Source organism: Paroedura picta, chromosome 16, assembly GCF_049243985.1.
Source record: "Paroedura picta isolate Pp20150507F chromosome 16, Ppicta_v3.0, whole genome shotgun sequence".
In the NCBI taxonomy this organism is placed as follows: Eukaryota; Metazoa; Chordata; class Lepidosauria; order Squamata; family Gekkonidae; genus Paroedura; species Paroedura picta.
This window is the reverse complement of record NC_135384.1, coordinates 28577836-28597510: the sequence shown is the minus strand read 5'-3', so window position 1 is coordinate 28597510 and position 19675 is coordinate 28577836. Positions and strand designations below refer to the sequence as shown.

At 50.2% G+C, this 19675-nt stretch overlaps 1 protein-coding gene across 8 annotated transcripts in view; it reads left to right on the top strand.

Annotated features, from left to right (window-relative positions):
• ZNF385C (zinc finger protein 385C) overlaps positions 1-19675 on the top strand; it is a 90286-nt gene that overhangs the window by 63264 nt on the left and 7347 nt on the right. For 7 of the 8 annotated variants that reach the window (XM_077313756.1, XM_077313755.1, XM_077313754.1 and 4 more), the window contains 5 exons: positions 5438-5580; positions 12495-12605; positions 17016-17184; positions 18195-18536; positions 19390-19568. In XM_077313756.1, the coding sequence (XP_077169871.1) occupies positions 5438-5580; positions 12495-12605; positions 17016-17184; positions 18195-18536; positions 19390-19568 (944 nt within the window). The remainder of the gene's footprint in view (positions 1-5437; positions 5581-12494; positions 12606-17015; positions 17185-18194; positions 18537-19389; positions 19569-19675) is intronic. The other variant, XM_077313759.1, reaches the window with a different exon arrangement.

Here is a 19675-nt window from a genome sequence, read left to right as displayed (position 1 = left end):
CACACACACACACTGTAATATCAATTTGTGTTTTTCCTAGTGTGCTACAATGTTTCTCTGTTGGTACAATTAGGGGATGTATCATACACACTGTCCATGGAATAAAAACAGGTCATTGTTGGCTTTATTTTTCTTCCTTTCCTTTGGGAAATTAATTTGCTTTTTCCCACATTCGGGTTTCAGAGTGGGATTTCAGCAGCTTTTAAAACTGATGGACAGAGCAGGTCGCTCCGATGGGCCTGGAACTGAGAAATGCCAGTGTAGCGTTGTTGTTAAGAGCATCTGGTTGAGAAAGTCTGGATTAAACTAATATAGCAACTATTTTTTTTAGGAAACTCCATTCTAGACTCTGAAAGTGAAAAGATAGTCCCTTATCTAGCTAGCTGGATGGGGAGAAATGGGGCAGGCAGGCAGGCAGGAGAGAAGAGGAGAGATTTCCAAAGAAGCAGCCCCCTAAGAGACTCGGTCAGAGAGGTCAGAAAGGTGAGTGGTCACTATTCCTATCTGTCTCTAAGTCAGGCTTTTTCAACCAGGGTCTCATGAAATCCCGGGGTCTCTTGACATCCTGAACGGGTGGGAGTTAATTAAGTGATAATATATTTTTAAAATTTGTTAAAATTTTATCGGGTGATATGCCCGTATATGGCCATATGGACCTGTTCCCAACTCCCCAAATGGCCAATGATGGGCCTGGAGCTGTGGGGAGGGGAGGGGAGGAAGTAAAAGCAAGGCAAAGGGTGTGGGTGGTGATGTCACGTGTGGTGACATCACTTCCGGGGGTGTGGCAGGGAGGCGTGGCCAGCTGATATCACTTCCGGGGGCCCTTAAAGCCTGAACGTTTATTTCAGGGGCTCCTCCGTGGTCAAAAGGTTGGAAAAGGCTGTTCTAATCTGACCACTAAACCATGCCAGCTCTGTGTACCAAACAGATATGTCAAAAGTGTGTGTATGTGTGTGTGCGTGTGAAGGAGTGACTTAAATTTGTAAGCGGGCATGGCTACCCTCAGCCGAGAAGGCTGGGCTTGCAACCATGTGAGTCAATGCCGCAATATCAGCTCTGGTGTCAGCCTGAAGTCTTGCACGGGGTCCTCCTCGGGCCCCATGCCCCTTGACCTCCTGTTCGGCATAAAGAAAAGGGATATCCGGCCACCCCGCCCCCCAGCATCCCTTCCCTCACCTGAACCTTCTCACCAGCTCTCCCAGCCACGTGGCTGGTCCTTCCTGAACTGGCAGCATCTCATCCAGGACCCTGGAGTCCGTCCCATTTTTCCCTCAGGCAAATCCTTTTAATTGAGTCTCTCAATTAAGTGCTAAAAATATAGCCCGCAGCTGCTCAGTTGGAATATGACTGACAAGAAATTTCTGCCACTGTGTGTTCGGGGGAGAGAGTCCCCGGAGCAGAGCAATAACCTGAAAGCTTAGCCTGGGTGTCCGTCCGGCCTGGAAACCGGGGGGAGAGAATCCCTTCCAAATCCACTGACTGAGACCAAGGGCCAGATTGGGTGCCTATTTATCAAACTCTCTCCGCCCCCTGCCCCCAGGCCGTCTTCTGAAGGGATAACCACCCTATCTTGTGACGTCTAGTTGGCCGACACATTGATTGTGGCACAAAACGATTGAAGAGGCCTCTTCCTCAAATGCATGACATGTTCTCAGTGCACCTGCCCGTATGCCCACACGAACATGTGCGTATTGGGGAGGGGGAGATATTTGAACGGGCAACACCTGGTGTGTAAAGAAGGAGAGTAGAAGACACTGCTGGGGGGGGGCACCAAGAAGACAATGGAATGGGGTGGTGAGGTGGGTAGCCGTCTCTCCGAAGAAATAGGCGGGCACACAGAAGCTTATCCCCAGAATTAAGCTTTGTTGCCTTCAAGATGAGGTGGAACTCAAATTTTACTCTCCTTTTAAGTCTCGTTCCTGGACGGTCTCCAGATGGCTGCTGTGACTTGGGTGGCTGATTCTCCGAAGAGACTAGCTCGGGGGTATCCCGTGAAACCAACGGGCAGTAGGTACAGGGCAGACAAAAGGAAAAACTCCTTTGCTCAGAGAGTCATTCCAACGGGGAATTCGCGGCCAGAGGATGGAGTGATGGCCACGGGGATAAACAAACAGCTTTAAATGGGGATTGGAGAGATGTTGCCGAGGGCCAGTCTATCAGGGGCTACTAGCTGAGCTGCAAGACACCAATTGACTTGATATGCATCTTGTTGGGAGCTTTCATTGTAGCTTTTAGTTTCCCCTGGGCTCTAAGAAGATATACTAAATGGCCGGGTCCGGTTGGCCGAGGAATGCTCTGCGTTACCAGGGAAGGGGGAATCACGCGTCTTCTGGAATTATTTCCGGAGAGGAGTGGAAGTCTTACTTGAATAAATTACGCAAATTGAGCAAGAGTTTTTCTTCCCTCCCTCCCCTCCTTATATAATTCCGCTTTTGCTAATCCTGATGAGGGACAAAGAGCCTGGCAGAGCATTTAAGCTCTCACACTCTGGAAGATGTATCTGGGGAGCTTTCCGTCAGACATTGGCAATATCCAGGCATTATGGCAAAGCAGGGCTGATTGGGGATGGGCCGTCAACGTTGCTCCGAGTGAGAATTTAGACCGCTTCCTGTGCCATTTTCTGCGATGCATCACAGGAATTCCAGGATGGATAGATGGATGGATGGGTGGGTGGGTGGGTGGATGGATGGATGGATGGATGGATGGATGGATGGGTGGGTGGGTGGGTGGGTGGATGGATGGATGGATGGATAGCCATCTATACTCATCCTTACTAGGGTCTCTCCCCTCCCCCTCCCTGTTCAGCCGGAGGGCCAAGTCTTCTTCCACTGGGAGCAAGGGGGGATCCTCTGATGGAAACATCAGGACTCCACCCTGGCCTCAACCATACGCCTGGTGGAAGAGCTCTATCTTGCAAGCCCTGCAAAAATCTAACAGCTCCAGCAAATTTCCAGAAATGTCAGTTTTATAACTGTATCTGCAAGCTGCATGAAACGGTGCAAACCTTGACCTGACACAGAGGTAAGGTACAACTGGGAAGGGCTGTTTCTCAGTGGTGCTGCATCTGCTTGGTGTGCAGAAGGCCTCGGGCTTCAGTCCTGTAATCTCCAGTGAAAAAAACACCAACTCACCCAACGGAATCAGGTTCCCTTTCCAAGGTTTTGGAGAAGGCGGTTTGAGAATATAATTTAATTTCGCTTAATTAATATATTTTCATTTGAAATATTCCAAAACACTTCTTGTGCCTATGTGATTGTCCTGGGGGCACCCCCACTCTGGAGCAGCTGGCGCAAGAACCGGGCTTTGGACCCGGAAATAGCGCATGTCCTCTCAAAGAGGGAAGTCCCCTGCATGTGGGACTGAAGGACCTGTGGTGGTCCAAACCTTCTGTTGGGGTTCAGAGCTCTTTAAAACATTGTTGGCCGGATGAATAAGGATGAATAAGGCTTGGGGAATAAGGAATCGGTAACCGACTTCAGCCTCCTTCGCAAGGAATAGATCCCACTTGCAATCAGAATTCCCCGCAGGAGGGGCGTGCTGGAGGGCATAGCCCTGGACAGGGGGGCTGCGTCATGCAGGCCAACTGAGCCGGAAGGGGCGGGTGGCTGGCCAACTGAGTCTGTGTGCTTCGCCAGGCAGCGGGCAGAGCTGCTGATCAGGCGTCTCTTCTGCCGGCCTCTCCTTGACCAAGTGCAGCAGGTAGCAACAGGGTGGCAGGCAGAAGCGATGAGCATAGAGTCCTTTCCCCCTCGCTCTGCCAGGAGAGCCAGAAACACCCTTTCGAACCGTGCCTGATTATTTATGAGCTCTGCACACATTCTCACGCACCGTTTTTGGCGTGTTTGTGTATCGCTTCGAAAACAAATAAATGAAAAGCAGTCGGCACCCTCCCCGCCCCCCCCCCAACTGTTCCCCAGATCTCCCTCCTGAGTGACTTTGCCATTAATTGGATCAGCGCATGGCTGAGGAAGCAACTGCGGTTCTTCCCCTGGAGTCAGAGCCGGTTTGGGGAGCAGCTCCCTCCACGAGGAGGACGGGAATAAATTTGTCCAATCTACTAGAAAGAGGTCACTTTCCCCTCCCAGGCAGAGAGGCCGGCTCTGCCACAATCTGCAGGGAAAATGTGCAAACTGGAAGGTTTTTGAAAGGATTTTAAAAAATTTTCTTTAATCCCTACTTTTCCTATCCTCCTTCTGCACTGGCAAATAAAGTTTAATAATAATAACAGTAAGAAAAGAAACTTGATGTGGGGCAGGGGTCCCCGAGCTTTTGGAGCCTGTGGGGCCCCCAAAAACAGATTCCACAAGAGAGAAATCCAAGCAGAATGCCTACCTGCTTCGTCAGTCTGTGGAAGCAAAGTCCAGGTGTGTACCAGATTTCCTGAACTCTAGAAGAGGGGTGGCCAAACTCCAGGTGTCCATAGACTACAATCCCCATGAATTGCTGGCAGAGGGCTCATGGGAATTGTAGTCCATGGACATCTGGGGAACCACAGTTTGTCCACATCTGCCATAAAGAAAATCCCATGGTGCTTCTGTCCCCCTTCCTCTCCCCACAATAGACAGGTAGGTTGGGCTGAGAGAGCTCTGACAGAACAGTTCTGTGAGAAGCTCTAACAGGACTGAGACTAGCCCAAGGTCACCCAGGTGGCTGCATGTGGAGGAGCGGGAAATCAAACCTGGCTCTCCAGATTAGAGACCACCGCTGTTTACCACTACACGTAAACCGGTGTAATATTGAATAAACCACTATATAGAATAAACCACAGAATGGGGGAGAGATCTGAAAAAAAAAGGAATTTACAAGCAAGGAAAACGAGAATAAAGAAAATCCTATGTGGGGGGGGGAGAGAGCTGCAAACGCTGCATTGCGTAGTTAGGCCCCTGAGGCACATGTTTCTCTGGATTGAAATTTGAGGCGTGCTTAATTTTTAGAACCGAAAAGATTTCCTTTAGTGCGCAAGAATAAAGCGTTCGCCGTCTTCGGGAGAGCTCACCTGCTGCGTTTCCACATTGTCATTGTTTGGAGTGGTCGGCGCCGTTGAAGGAGGGAATCCTAAAACGGTGATTCAGCCAGGCAGGCAACAAACAGCCTTTCTGGAGAGCAGAAAATGTCCCTTTAGCTTTGCATTAAGCTGCACCCAATGCAGGCATATAGTAGAACTGTCTGCAGTAGCAGAGCCTGATTGGAAGGAAGCCAGGCCAGGCCAGCCCAGTGCATCACACAGAGAGGTAGCAGGCAGCCTCTTTTGCAGCCTGGGTGTTTCCAGATTCCGGGACCATTTCTTTCACGTGGGTCACCCGGGGCGTCTTCAGCCGTACACAATCCGGGAACGGTTGCTTCTGGGTGGGAGACGCTGACCTTTCTTCTTCCAGGTGCGTTCCTGTGACCTCGCGGTGTTTTCTTACCTCTCTGTTTTCCTTCTCTTGGCCCTTAGGTCCAGCCGGACACAATAGCTCCCTCTTAACTTCGCTTCCCATGCCAGGACGGACCCTACACCCGCCACTGGATCTCAAGCATCTTCTGACCTTTCGCCTCAATGGGACGTCCCCGCTCAGCCTCTTCCCCAACTTCAACACGGTGAGGTTCGGACTTGGTCCAGAAAGGTTAGGGGGGAAGTTTTGTTGTTGGGCAAGAGGGGACACAAACTCACACAAACACACACACACACGACTGGCCCTTGTTTCTGGGCTCTCTGCCCAGTGTTACACCCAACGCAACAGGGATGCCAGCCGCCAGGTGGGACGTGGGGATCCCCCCAGAATTACAGCTCAAAGCCAGTCTATGGAGATCAGTTTCCCCAGAGAAATGGAAGGTTTGGGGGATGGACTTTACAGCATTGCTTCCCACTGAGGCCCCTGTCTTCTCCAGGCTGCAGCCCCAAATTTCCAGGATTTTCCCAACCTGGAGTTGGTAATCATAGAATCATAGAATCCTAGAATCATAGAGTTGGAAGGGGCCATACAGGCCATCTAGTCCAACCCCCTGCTCAACGCAGGATCAGCCCAAAGCATCCTAAAGCATCCAAGAAAAGTGTGCATCCAACCTTTGCTTGAAGACTGCCAGTGAGGGGGAGCTCACCACCTCCTTAGGCAGCCCCTTCCACTGCTGAACTACTCTGACTGTGAAAAATGTTTTCCTGATATCGTTGTACTTGAAGTTTAAACCCATTACTGCGTGTCCTACAGTGCAAATGAAGGGGAGCCACACCAAGGCAAAACGAAGAGAAAGAAACAGTCCAAAAAGAAAAGCATCTTTAACGGTTGAATAACCCCTACCTGTTTCGCGTTCAGGTTCGTCGGGGGAGATTCCGTGGCACGGAAAAGAACTGAAAAAGCACCAAAAAGTAAATTCCCCCAACGAACCTGAACGCGAAACACGTAGGGCTTATTCAGCCGTTAAAGTTTTGCTTCCTTTTGCGACGTTTGTTTCTTTCTCTTTGTTTAACCCTACAATGCATCCGCCTTCGGCTCCCCCAAAGCTTTTGATGATGTGTGGATGTTAACATGTTTTCTCCGGCCTCTCTAGACCATTTCTCCTCCTTCTCCTCCTTGCGTTCATTGAGTAATTCCTCTTGCTGGACCTTTGGCTTCAAGGTCACTCAGAGGTCACATGCACTGGGCTGGAGTTATGGGAAGCATCACTGCAAGGGCATGCCGCCATCAAGCACCTGCTGCCGCCCATCAGGTCCGGGCGAGTCTTTTTGCTGCGGAGGGAAAGCTTAAGCCACCCCCGGCCAGGAGGTCGCCAAGGACAGGTGTGGAGCCATGGGGACAGTCATGCCAAAAGGCTGGGAAATAGGAAATAGGGGTAGGGGATTCTCTGGCAATTCCCAGGCGAGGTCAGTGGGGTGAACATCCCACTCCCACAGACTCCTTCTTTCAGCGCCTGGAGTGTTGTTCCTACCTTTCCAGGTAGTGTTTTCCTTCTCTGCATCACGGGATGGGGAAATAATCATTGCATTCCCTGTCCTCGGAGAGTCTAAATATTAGGAACAAACAAGTGAGAGGCTTGCCAGTGAGGGGGAGAATCCCATCTCTTCCCCCCCCCCCCGTGACTCTAGGCCTACCTGCAGCGACAGTAATCACACATGTTGGATAATGTCCTTTCAATGTGCTTTTGCCGCTGGATTTTCCAGTGCGGAACAGGAAAATCTGCTCCTAAAGTGCTTTGAAAGTGCATTATCCAACTTGTGTGGAATGCCAGTATCTGGGGGCAGAGCAGTTCCCAGACCCTCCCCCAACACGACCGACCTGGCCCAGAGTGCCCCCCCCACCTGCCAGCTCAACTGGTCAGTGCAAATGCAGGCAACTCCTTTTTTATTTCAGGGAATTTAACCCCCACCCCCAGTGTCCTTTTAAAAGCAACCCCAAATTTGCAGACAAATATGTTTAGGGTCAGGGTGGTCCCAATCTACAGATTTAGGGATCCGCGGGTGGGGGACACCCGTCGCCATTAGAGATATTCTTAGGACAGCCTTGTGCTCCTTTTCATGAGAATACAAAGGCGTTTGCCAAATCAGAGAGAGGGGCGACCTAGTTCAGCGGGGGGCAAACCAAGGCTTTAAGGACAGCCACAAGCAGGGTGAGAAAATAGCATCCCTTGACATGTGATTTGTGTTCGGCATCTGGTACTCAGGCATAACACTGCCTCTGAACATGGGGGTTCCATTCAGTTGCAAACAGCAGCCCCATGTCAAAATCCCCCCCCCCCAACTATTTCTGTCCTTTCCTTCCTCTTTAATATGGACTGAGCGGGGCAGAAAATGATACCTGTGATGCGATACATCTTGGGTGGGGGGGGGATCTTTTGGAGCTGGGCTGGTTGTGTCCTGTCATGGAGAGGCATCCCGTTCCATGGAATGAGTTCCAGCTGAGAAGGTGTCCCGGAGTAATTTTCAGACCTGCAAATCCCACAGGGGTTGAATCGCATCTTGTACCCAGTCCCAGTTTGAACACCTCCTGTGTGTGTGTGTGTCTCTCTCTCTGCTTTTCCAACTCTGACCTCCAGAGTCTCCGCAGAAAGTTCAACTCAACAACCTCTATTTATATATTGCTGGGAACATCCCAGGGATAAAACAGGGGTAATCTGAGTCAACCCAAATTGGTTATAAAGCAGAGAATATTTTTCCCCCCTCTCAGAATATTCCGTCCACCAAATATGCGCTTGAGTTTTCTCGCGCAGAACGGAGGGAGAGAAAGAGCTTAAGGCATTTCAGCAAACTCTGCAGCCGGACGCCAAGAGCAAATAAAATGGCCTAGGTAGGTCACATATGAGGGCAAGGAGCAGGGTTGTGGCACAGGCTTTTAGAGTAGAGTTTTTGGGGGTGAGGTGTTTTGACTGGGCTGTGTTTGCATGCCTCTGTTAGGACTCTGCAGATATTGGGAGGCTGTGGAGTGGGGAGAAAAGGAGAGCTGGTCCTCAATGCATTTTTAAAAAGGAAGCTTTCACATTCTCAAGGGACACCAAGATGTCAAAGGTGCTCGGGTTTCAGTGGCTGAACTGGGTATACTTAGGGGGGATAGCAAATTGCCACATGAGGGGCCTTGATTTGGCAAATGGAGAAGACTTAGGGTTACCAGGCCCCCTTGGCCACTGGTGGGGGGTGGGGTGGAGGGATAGGTTTATAGGAAGCCAGCTTATCTGTCTACTGCAGGGGTGGCTAAACTGTGGCCCTCCATGGACTACATTTCCCATGAGCCCCTGCCAGCACACCTGGAGAGCCAGTTTGGCCACCCCTTCTGGTTCATGGCTGTGAATGGATTTGTCATCTTTAAATATGACAACTACAAATCTTTAAATATTGCAAAATAAGCTCTATAATGCATTGATTACGATGGCCGTCCATGTGCTTAAATATGCCATGTTATCTTCTGACAACATGTGGGGGGGGGGTCCTTTGGGTTAGGTTCAGAATAAATTGGCAGTTTCTAATGATGCCCTTTTCCCGCTGTAGACACCTCCCTCCATGTTATTTCTCAGACTCCCCCTTCCTCCCAGGAACAGCGTATCCTAGAGATTGGCAGAAGGGAGGCGGGAATATTCCACACCAATCCAGAAAATGATAGGCTGGATCCAACCGTCGATGTTTGTATATTAGGACTCAGCCGCACAGCTAATGAAACAGCAGAAGGTTCAAGGCTAGTGAAAAAGATTGAATAATAATAATAATAATAATAATAATAATAATAATAATAATAATAATAAAGAGGGGGGAAGCATGTACAGCTTGCTGCTATATCAGCCTTTCTCAACTTTTTTACTGTCGAGAAACTCTGTGAAACTTTCTTTGGGCTTCGGGAACCCCAGAAGTGGCACAATCGTGCAGAATATAGCTGTGTCCACGCCCACCTGGGGCCCCTCCCCTTCCCACCCACTCCAGGCCCATCGTTGGCCTTATATGGTCATGTCACCTGATAAACGTTCAACCATTAAAAAAAATATATTGAAAACCGATTCACTTCCATATGTTCGGGGAACCCGCTCAGAGCCGTCCAGCCGTTTCACAAAACCCCGCTTGAGAAATCCTACACTGTTGAGTCTGTAGTTCTGTCGACCCCTGAGCTTGAGGTCCCCAAAAGGATCCTAATCCTGAGAATGCGATTGGCCCGCGTGTGGTCGGATCCCGTCTGCCAGATCCGGTCAGTTCAAAGTGACCCACCTATAGCACGTTCTGGCAGGAAGCTCTTTTGTCCTGCATTTGGGGTTGTTGGTGGGCTTCTCTTAGTTTAGTTTTTACCTCTTGTACCATCTATCTGGGGTCACGAGAAATAGCTGAAATGACCTGCCAGTATCCTGGTCCCTATGGAAAGAGGCAAAGCCTCCATTGGTGGCAAAATGTTTTTAAAGACCCTTTTAGTACATTTACGCAGAATTCTTTGAATGATCATTGCCAACTGCTTTTGTTTGCAGGTTTAATACGTTTCGTCGTGGTCTTGTTTTAAACAGTTCTAACCGGTTGGTTTTTAGACTGCGGAAATTGTACAACTCCTTACGTGCTTGTCTGAAAAGGGGACGAGGCCGTTTTGTTAACAAGTGACCAGCCTGTATAGCCAATAAAATCTGTGGGCCTCCTTCCATTCCCCTCCAGGCCATTCCTGCCGCTAAGCGGAATACGGCAAGGGGGGGATTGATGAGGAATCAGGCAAGAAACGAAACATTATAAAGCTTTATTGTGGATTTAACTGTGATTTTAAAATGCGTTGTACCTGGAATATATGCTGTGAACTGCCCCCAGGCTGCTTGCAAGGAGGGGCAGGTTAGATAACAAGTCAAATGCAAAGAAAATATTAAATCATTACCCAAATGGTGATAACCACAGGCTAAGATGACAGTAGGAATCTGTTGTCACCTAAATTGTAGGCGCAGAACTCAAAAAAGTAGGTCAAGCTTTTAAAGGGCAAAATAGGCAAATTCATGGATCGTGGTTGTGTCATCTGGAGTTAGATACAGTAGATCAGTGGAGCCTCCCTGTACAGAGATCGCATACCTCTGAATATTTGTTGCTGTGAACAATTCTCAGCGGCTTCTTTTGATCACAGACAAAGCTGCCTTGATGGGCTTTTCTGTTGTGGTTGAGAGCCTCTAATCTGGAGAACCAGGTTTGATTCCACACTCCTCCTCCCCATGCAGTCAGCCGGATGACCTTGGGCCAGTCGCAGTTCTCTCAGAGCTCTCTCAGCCCCACCTACCTCACAGGGCCTCTGTTGTGGGGAAGAGGAAGGCAACTGTAAGCTGCCTTGAAACTCCTTCATGTAGTAAAAAGAGGGTCGCAAAAAAATCAGCTCTTCTTCTTTTGTTCTCATAACGCCAGACAATTCTTCCTTTCTGACCGAAAGCGATGGATGCTTTTTGACTGGAGAGAACTGACCTTGCGGCTTGAGGGTGGAATGAGCTGTAAATCCTTGTGACCCAGAGGTGAAGAATACACAATTTATACAGACCTCTTCCCCCCCCACACACACACACACACATTCCACCACCGTTTTCTTCCTGGGGTCCAACGCTGAGCTTTCTCCCAGGTACCCCATCCCCACAGCAGGTAGGCGTCCCCTTGAGCACCCCTCTGCTGCTGCGTTCCTCGGCAAAGGCTCCTTGGCAGATTTCACTCATCACCCCAGACCTCCGAGCCCCCACCGCCGCCTCCTTGCTTCGGACCTCTCGGTATTTATTTCAGATGAGTGAGTGGAAATGTCGTCAGGAGCTCGCCCCCTTCACTGCATCCCCTCCCTCTGAGAATAGCATTCAGGCGTCCAGATAATGACCCGCTTGTCCGTGCCGTGTGCCTCCTAGACCGATGCACCTGTCTGGACAGCTAAATATCCTTGCAGAGAAATACGATCTCCTTCCGACTCCAGTGTCCCTCCTTTCTTCCTGACGGCCAGCCGAGGATAAGATAATCTTCCAGAGCCACGGGGCAAAGAGAACAATACTCGTATTATGGATTAAGGTTGTGCTTGGACAAACAACTTATTCTTATATTTGCCTTATTTCTCCCCCCATCTGTGGTTGCTTCCACGCTCCCTGCTCTAATCTCTTTCCACATTCCTTAATAGAGCCATTTTGTTAGAAGTTATTGCAGAGTTTCAGTTCTCTTCCAAGAGCAAATACCAAGGAGACAAAATGGAACAGAGAATCAGAGAAGATAATGCTGGGGGGTCACCGGGTTTGTAGCCCACTTTCTCTTTGCACGATGACAATGTGGGTCTGACAATGTGGGTCTCGAGTTTATTCTCCCCTCCTCTTAAGGCTCAACTCTAGGGGATGCTGAGAGACCCCTGAACAGGCTTTTTGTTTCTCTAAAAATCTCGTTTGTTGCCGTCTGTTTCAGATTGGGACCCCAGCGTGAAGGAAGGCTGTTCAGTTTCTCCACCGTCTTCCCAAAACGAAGTGTCCTTGGGGAACGACTGTTTTCACCACTGGGAAGACATCAAGGTCTTTAAACGGACCTTGGTGTTTACCCCAGTGGGGCAAATAACAGCTCCCGGAGGACATTTTAGACCAGGAAAATGACCCAGTAGGGAGAAATTAAGGCTGCTTCTGCTTGTGTTACAGTCCAGATCTGAATGGTGGCTCTGCAGTCCAGATTTTTAGAGAAACAAATATGCTCTGTTCACAGACAGGCAAGAAGGCAGAACCGAGATTCTTAAACTAGATCAGGGATTCCCAACCAGGGGTCCGTGGACTCCTGGGCATCCGCAGAAGCTCCAGAGGGGCTCTGTGGCCTTGACCCAGCGTCTGTCAGATGCTTCCTGTCTTGTGGCCCTTAGTTCATAAGGCGCCTAGCAGGTTTCTCCAAGGCCACGATCCTCCCAGAGATGCCGACACCAAAAATCATCCAGGGTGTTGTCGGAGGTTCCTCAGCAGATAAACCAACATGGAAGGGTTCTTCAGAAGTAGAAATACCAGTTTTTTGAAGACCGTGATTCTGATCTACCGGTTCCTTAATCCGTTACTGGCTAACCGAGTCCCCTCTTCTTCCCGCCCCTCTCCAGATGGATCCGGTACAGAAAGCGGTGATCAACCACACGTTTGGCGTACCCAACCCGCTCAAGAAGAAGCAGTTCATCTCTTGTAATATTTGCCATCTCAGATTCAACTCTGCGGTAAGAAGGCCTCCAGGCCCAAGATGCTGTGTGGAATCCCTTGATCAATCCCCAGTTGCCAAAAAGAAAGGTCCCTGGGAGAGGATGTGTGGAAGATACGCATGGTGAGGATAGAGTCAGTTTTGTAGCCATGTCCTCACAGGAGACGCCCTGGGAGGTAGGTGGGGCTGAGAGAGCCCTGAGAAAACTGGGACTGGCCCAAGGTCACTCCGCCGACTGCATGTGGAGAAGGAATGGGGAATCCAACCCAGTTCTCCAGATTAGAGGTGGCCGCTCTTAACCACTACACCAAGCTGGTTCGTTTGCACCAAGTCTGTGAGGGAGTTGGGTGGGTATCTCCATTTCTTTGAACAAGATGAGGGAAGGAAGCTTCCATGAGAGGTGGGGAAAGATAAGGCAAGCAGGAGGTGTGGGTAAGAGCTTGCAGGAGCCAGAGAGCCAAGGGGTCAGGAGTGGGATTTTGGGAGACTCAAGGGGGAGGCCCCGTGACAACAACTAGGGACAGTGTCAGAGCAGAGGGGAGAAAAGGGACGGCAACAAACCTGATTTTTAGAGAAACAAAAAGGCAGTTCAGGGGTCTCTCAGAGAAATATTAAGGGGGGGAAGGAGAAATGATATTATAGCTACAGCCTTGAGCACGTTTTGTCTGCTTATCAGTAAGGTACGCTTTCAGGGGAAACTTGACCTGTTTTGTGGCTTATATAACGCCCATCGGGGGGGGAGGGGTTGTCCTGGGACTGTTCTTGGCATCAAATTAAATTGTTCAGCTTGCTAGTTTCAGGCTTGAGGAAACATATTTTCCTTGGCTAATATTTGTCTGGAGCAAAGTTGCGATTTGAGATTGTGCTGACGTGCTAATTCGTTCAAAAGCGATGACTGAATATTCACTCACAGCTACATTAAGGCTCAGGAAATGCAGGTTTTGGCCCTTACGATTAATTCAGCATGCTCTCCGTTAATGTACAGGGGTAGTCAACTTGTGGTCCTCCAGATGTTCATGGACGACAATTCCCATGAACCCCTGCCAGCAAACGCTGGCAGGGGCTCATGGGAATTGTCATCCATGAACATCTGGAGGACCACAGGTTGACTACCCCTGAAAATCAGCTGTGAGTGGGTTTAAACTGGCATCTGATCTTTTGGACGGGATTTTGACTACTCTTTGCCTGCCCTGCCCTTGGACTGTGTCTTGTTTCTGACCTTGAGTGGGGTCTAATTGGTGCTGAGTTTACCCTGCCCATCCGGACACCTTCCCTCTTACCCACGATTTGGTTGCGGCCACTACCCGCTAGCAGCTGGTGGGGCTCTGCCTCCGGGGTCTCAGGAGAGCTCTGTGCTGGCTCTGCCTGCTTGTTGCATTCTTTAGGTTAGCACCTTCCAGGTGGCACCTGGGGCTCTCCCACTTTCCCTAGAAAAGAAGGCTGATGAGTTTGAAGACTTTTCAGTTTAGAAAAGAGACAGCGTGAGACAAGATGCTGGACTAGGTGGACCCCTGGTCTGACCCAGCAGGGCTCACGTTCTTCTGAAAGCCTCAGCCTCTCTGCCCTGTTGTTGACCCTCCAAAGGAACTGGTTGGCCACCGGGTGAGACAGGAGGCTGGACTGCATGGATTCTTGGCACGATCCAGCATCTGATGTTCTTATGGGGGTGCTTTAATCATGGAGCAGTATGTCCAGCCTCGATGCCAAGACCCACTGTGGGGCTTGAACTGGTGACTTGGGGGGGGTGCCAGGCTGACATCCAACCCCCCCCCACCAGCTCTGCCCAAAGGAGGGAACTGCAAGACAACCCACTGGGAAAGATTTCCCCCCACTTTCTTTTAAAAAAAAAAAAAAAAACCCAAAACAGTGGAAAGAACATGAGGGAAAACCCTAAAATCCAAAACTTCACAAGATTGTTTTTAAAAGAAGACAAGACGGAACTGTAAGAGTGAAGGCAGATCTACCCAAAGGTTTCTACAATCAAGGGTTTCCAAATTCCTTAAGAGTCCAGACGCCATCTCTGGACTCTGGAAGGTCTGCATGCCACACCTTCACATGTTGATGGAGTCCTGAGGTTTATCGGAGGTGGGCTGTTACCTCTGCAGTGTTGTGACGTGAGTCTTTCAGCTGTAGCCCGAGCTTGGAGGGTCCATTTCTGTTGGCCACTGGTCAGCCAAGAGAGGGGTGGGTAGCTTAAGGGAAGCTTCTTAACGCCAGTGGGAGAAACCAAGAGGGTGGATGTTCCCTGAATCCCTCAACAAGCATCTGGATCAGGCGCCCCCATTGATCTGAGTGCCTGGGGTTGGGGGGTCTGGATTTTTGCGTGGAATCCATTTCCCTTTTGTTTTGCATCTCTCCTGCATTTCCTGGCAGTAGCTGAATCGCTGCCTGTCTCCCCAAGCAGTATGTCCCCCCTCTGGTTTCCTCCTCTTGTCTTTTTTCGCTTCTCCCCTCCTCCCTCGGTTTTTTTTTCGCCATAAGCTTCCCATTTCGTACTGTCATTTCTGACTCCCCCCCACCCCACCCCCCATGCACCCACCCCCCATGCCCCCACCCCGCTCACCCATATAATTCAATTCCTGGCATCCCTCTCCGCCTGCCAAGGCAGAGATAAGGGCTGTCACCCCTGATTAAATGCAACCCATTACGTGTTTCAAAAGGAGCTTTTGGGCAAAAAAAAAAAAAAAAAGGGAAAAAAGGGAAAGAAAGAAAGCAAGAAAAGAAAGAAAAATGCTCATCTTCCACCACCACCCCCCAAAAAAAGTTCAGCAAACAGCTTTGCCATGCAAAATAAAATAATATAGCTAAATATCTTCGCTGCAGGTGGGGGTAGACGAGAAGGATGAGAACCGGGGGTGCTTTCCGGGGTGCCTGTCTAACACGCAGTGTGAGTTCACGGGCATGCGTGTCAGGGAAGGGGCGGCCCCTTCGCTTCATCCTCCCCGTGACAAGGAGGACTATATGAAGGGCGTGCGGGTGTCCCTGGCCTGTTCCGTACTGATAAAAAAGGGCCTGCAGAATAAACACCACGTAGCCCCCTCCCCTGGAACACTTGTGTACTTATCAGCCAGAGACAAGGGTCCCCCCCCCCTCTCCTGCCATTGTCCCTTAGAAAGAATGACTCTGCGGCAGATTCATGGAAATTGTCACTTGCCATGAATTCAAATGAGAGAAATGCCATAGAAATGAGCCAGAATCCAGGAGCACCTTAAAGACAAACCAGATTTGTGGTAGGGGAGGAGCTTGCCTGAGTCTCACTTATTCAGGTGCAGCTGGGACACGTGTCTGCCTGTCATATCCTAAAGAGTGGAGTGGGGTAGTCAACCTGTGGTCCTCCAGATGTTCGTGGACTACAATTCCCATGAGCCCCTGCCAGCAAACGCTGGCAGGGGCTCATGGGAATTGTAGTCCACGGACACCTGGAGGATCACAGGTTGACTACCCCTGGTTTAAGGTGCCGAATGACAATACCAGGTGAATTGCGGTAACCAGTATGATTAAGTGATAAGCAGAAGGATAGTTGGCAACGAGGAAGGAAACCTAGATCTCGATTCAGTCCAGGAGGACTTGAGCTTTGCATTTCAGCAGTCTCTCTTTCTAACCTCCCTCTGAAATTCCTCTGCAGGAGGACGCACACTCTTAAGTCAGCAACTGAATGTCCTGGAAGGTTAAAAAGTTGTAGCTCAGCAGTTTGCCTTATTTTGTGTAGCGCTGGAGAGGGGCCATTTCCAGCCCCTTGCTGATGGGATGGGTGACCCCGCCACACGGGGGATGTTTTAGCACATGGGAGAGTTCCTATCCCCACGTTTCATTCCCACGTTCCTGAAACCTTGGTCAAATTTTCCCTTGTAGCATTCAAACCGTGTCCCCTTCGGTGCCACCTCCCATCCTGGGTTTTAAGGAGGACAATGAACAGAGGAAGCTGCCTTCTCCAGAGTAAGACCACGGAGATGCTCCATTTTTTTTCTTGTCTGCTCTGACTGGCAGTAGCTCTTTGTGTATAACAACTCATGAAAAACCTCCACCTGAGGCCCTGGAGGGCCGTTACCAGATCAGTACCAAGAAGAAGGGCTGGTTTGTACACTCCACTTTTCACTCCCCAAAGGAGTCTCACAGCGGCCTACCATCCCGCCTTCCCTTCCTCTCCCCACAACAGACACCCTGTGAGGGATGGGGGGCTGAGAGAGCTCTGAGAGAACTGGGGTGGCCAAGGTCACCCAGGGAAGAGAAGTGGAGAATCAAACCCAGTTCTCTGTAGCGGCTTGCCAATAAGATCAACGTCCTTCTGACTCTGGATGAGGCAACTACCGATGCTATAAAGGGATGGGAGGGAAGCGGGGGGGAGGGGGAAAGCCAGAGGAGTGGCCCTCACCCCCATACCTTTCCTTGCATTGCTCACCTACCATCCAGGCATTTGTGTCTTTCTCAGAATCAAGCCGAGGCGCACTACCGAGGGCACAAGCACGCCCGGAGACTCAAAGCCATCGAAGCAGCGAAAAACAAGCAGAAGGTGTCCGAGGGCCGCAGCAGCAGCCAAGAAAAACCAGCCGCCTCGGATGCCGCACTGGACCCCGCTGGAGACACCGTCAGCAGCTCAGGTTAGCAGGGGGGAGCCCCGTGAGCAGAGCTGGCCTGCGAGGGGCACTTCTCAGGGTGACTGGCAAATGTGGGATATCTGCCCTTGAACATGAAATGGGCCAGACTCCAGCAGCAAACACAGAGACTCTGCACGGGCATCAGAGCACACATGTACCAGTTTTGTGCAGGCTTTTCCTTGATCTGTTGCACTTTTCCCCAGGCAGGGAGGTTTAAAAAACTAAAATCAGGAGTTGCTCTTGCGCAGCACCCCGGTAATGTTACCATGACCTGTTGCCGTGATCTACCTGTACTTCTGAATTGCAGGCTTTCATTTGTTTTCAAAAAGTAAGTCTTGGTCCCTCCTCTTTCCAGAAATAACTTGGAATATAGTTTCCAAAGATGGGGCTATATTAACTCTAGAGTAGAGTTGGAAGGGGCCTCCTGGGTCATCTAGTCCAACCCCCTGCACTGTGCAGGACACCCACAGCCCTCTCGCTCCTCCACTGTCACCTACCACCCCTTGAACCTTCACAGAACCAGCCTCTCCTTCAGATGGCTCTTCAGCCTCTGTTTCCAAATTTCCAAAGATGGAGAACCCACCACCTCCCGAGGAAGCAAGTTCCACTGAGAAACCGCTCTGACTGTCAGGAACTTCTTCCGGATGTTGAGACGGAATTTCTTTTGTATTAATTTCATCCCATTCGTTCTGGTCTGTCCCTCTGGGGCAAGAGAGAACAACTCTGCTCCATCCTCCATATGGCGCCCTTTTAAATACTTGAAGTATGCCAAGCACTTCCAAAGAACAGGAGATGAGATTTACGGAGGGGGATTAGATTTATGGAGGACAGGTTTACTGGTGGTTACAAGCTATGGTGACTAAAGGGAACCACTGGTCTGACCCAGATGGACTCCTCTTATATCTTTGTGCAATGATCCCTGTTGGAGCACACCTGTAAGGGAAGTAAATGCCAGTTACCTTAAGGCCTTGAAGCCTTTTTCTACAATACGTGCCTTTCTCCCCCTTTATTAGTACAATCAAATGACCTGCTGGGATTAAAGCAACCCGCAGCGGAGGAGTACAGCCTGGTGCTTATGCCCCCCCTCGAGAAGTCCCCTGCGGAGCTGATGAGTGGCGTCCTACCCCTTGTCTCCCCACCCGCTTCAGAGCCCTCCGAGGGAGCGCCGGACACGGCCAGCGTGGCCTCCTCCTCAGCAGCCCCTGGGGCAGAGAGTCCCGTTGCCGAATTGGGCAGCACCATCAGCTCAGGACCAGAGGCAGAGAAGGAAGGGAAGAAAGCCAAGCAACACTTGTTCTGTCCCACGTGCAAGGTGACCGTCAACTCCACCTCCCAGCTGGAAGCTCATAACTCCGGTAAGGAGCCCTCGGCCTCCTCGTGGCTAATTGAAAGCTTTCTCATGTTGGGGTAGAGGATTTGGAGAGCAAGATCAAGCTAGGAATCTGGGAGGACCCGGTTTTGAATCCACAGAAGACGGCCGGGTGACCTTGAGCTACTCCTCGCAAGGTTTCGGTGGTGAGGAGAAGATGGAGACCAGGAGCCGCTTTGAGTCCCCACTGGGGGTAAAAGTGGGGGGAAGGAAAGACAGAATATAAATTTAATTGTCCTATTAAAACATACCGCTATGACTGCTTGTGAATTTTGTACCAGCCTCCCTCTTGGTAGCCGAATGGAAGAGAAATATTTTTGCTGGGGTCCTTCTTTTTCAGGTCTGCCCATCTTGCTTTCTTACGTGCCGAAAGAAGACAAAAATTACAATAATGAGAGTGCGTAGAACAAACAAAACCCGATTTCTTTCGGACTCAAAATGTTATTTTTGTCACCTCTCCTGGCCGATTCAGCACCAGGGACAGAAGATGATGCAAGGGCGACCTCTAGAGGCTTGTTGAAACCTCCGTTTGGGTTTCAGCCCAATGAGATCATCTTTTTAAAAGTGTGGGCTTTAATTTGCTTTTTTAAAAACACGCACGGGACAGGCTCCCCGACCCCCTCCAAGAAGCAAGAAAAGGAGTGTGCAGAAAAGCCCAGATCTGCAAATGAGATTTTTTTTCTTGTCCCTGGGGAGGGAGCAATATTGTACAGCTTTCAGATCACCTTCGTTGTGACGTCCTTGGATCTTAACCCTCCCTCCCATTTTCGGCCCCTGTGCAAGAACCAAATTGTCATTTCTCATCCAACTCTTTTTTTCTTCTCCTCTTCGATTCCTAGGAGCAAAGCACAAGTCAATGCTGGAAGGCCAAGCGGTTCTGCCAAGACGAGGAAGGGGGAAGGTCCTCTCTCGGGTGGGCCACAAGCCCAAGCGTATCGGCAGCAAAGGCATCCAAAACAAGGCATTCCAGTGCCAGGCGTGCGAGATTTATGTCAACTCAGAAACCCAGCTCAAGCAGGTTAGTAGGCTGGGAAGGCTACACTGCTGGTTGGGGAAGCGAACTCAGTCACTGAAACAGCTTGCGGCCCGTTCAGCCTGACAGCCTGAGAAGCACGCAGGCCCCAC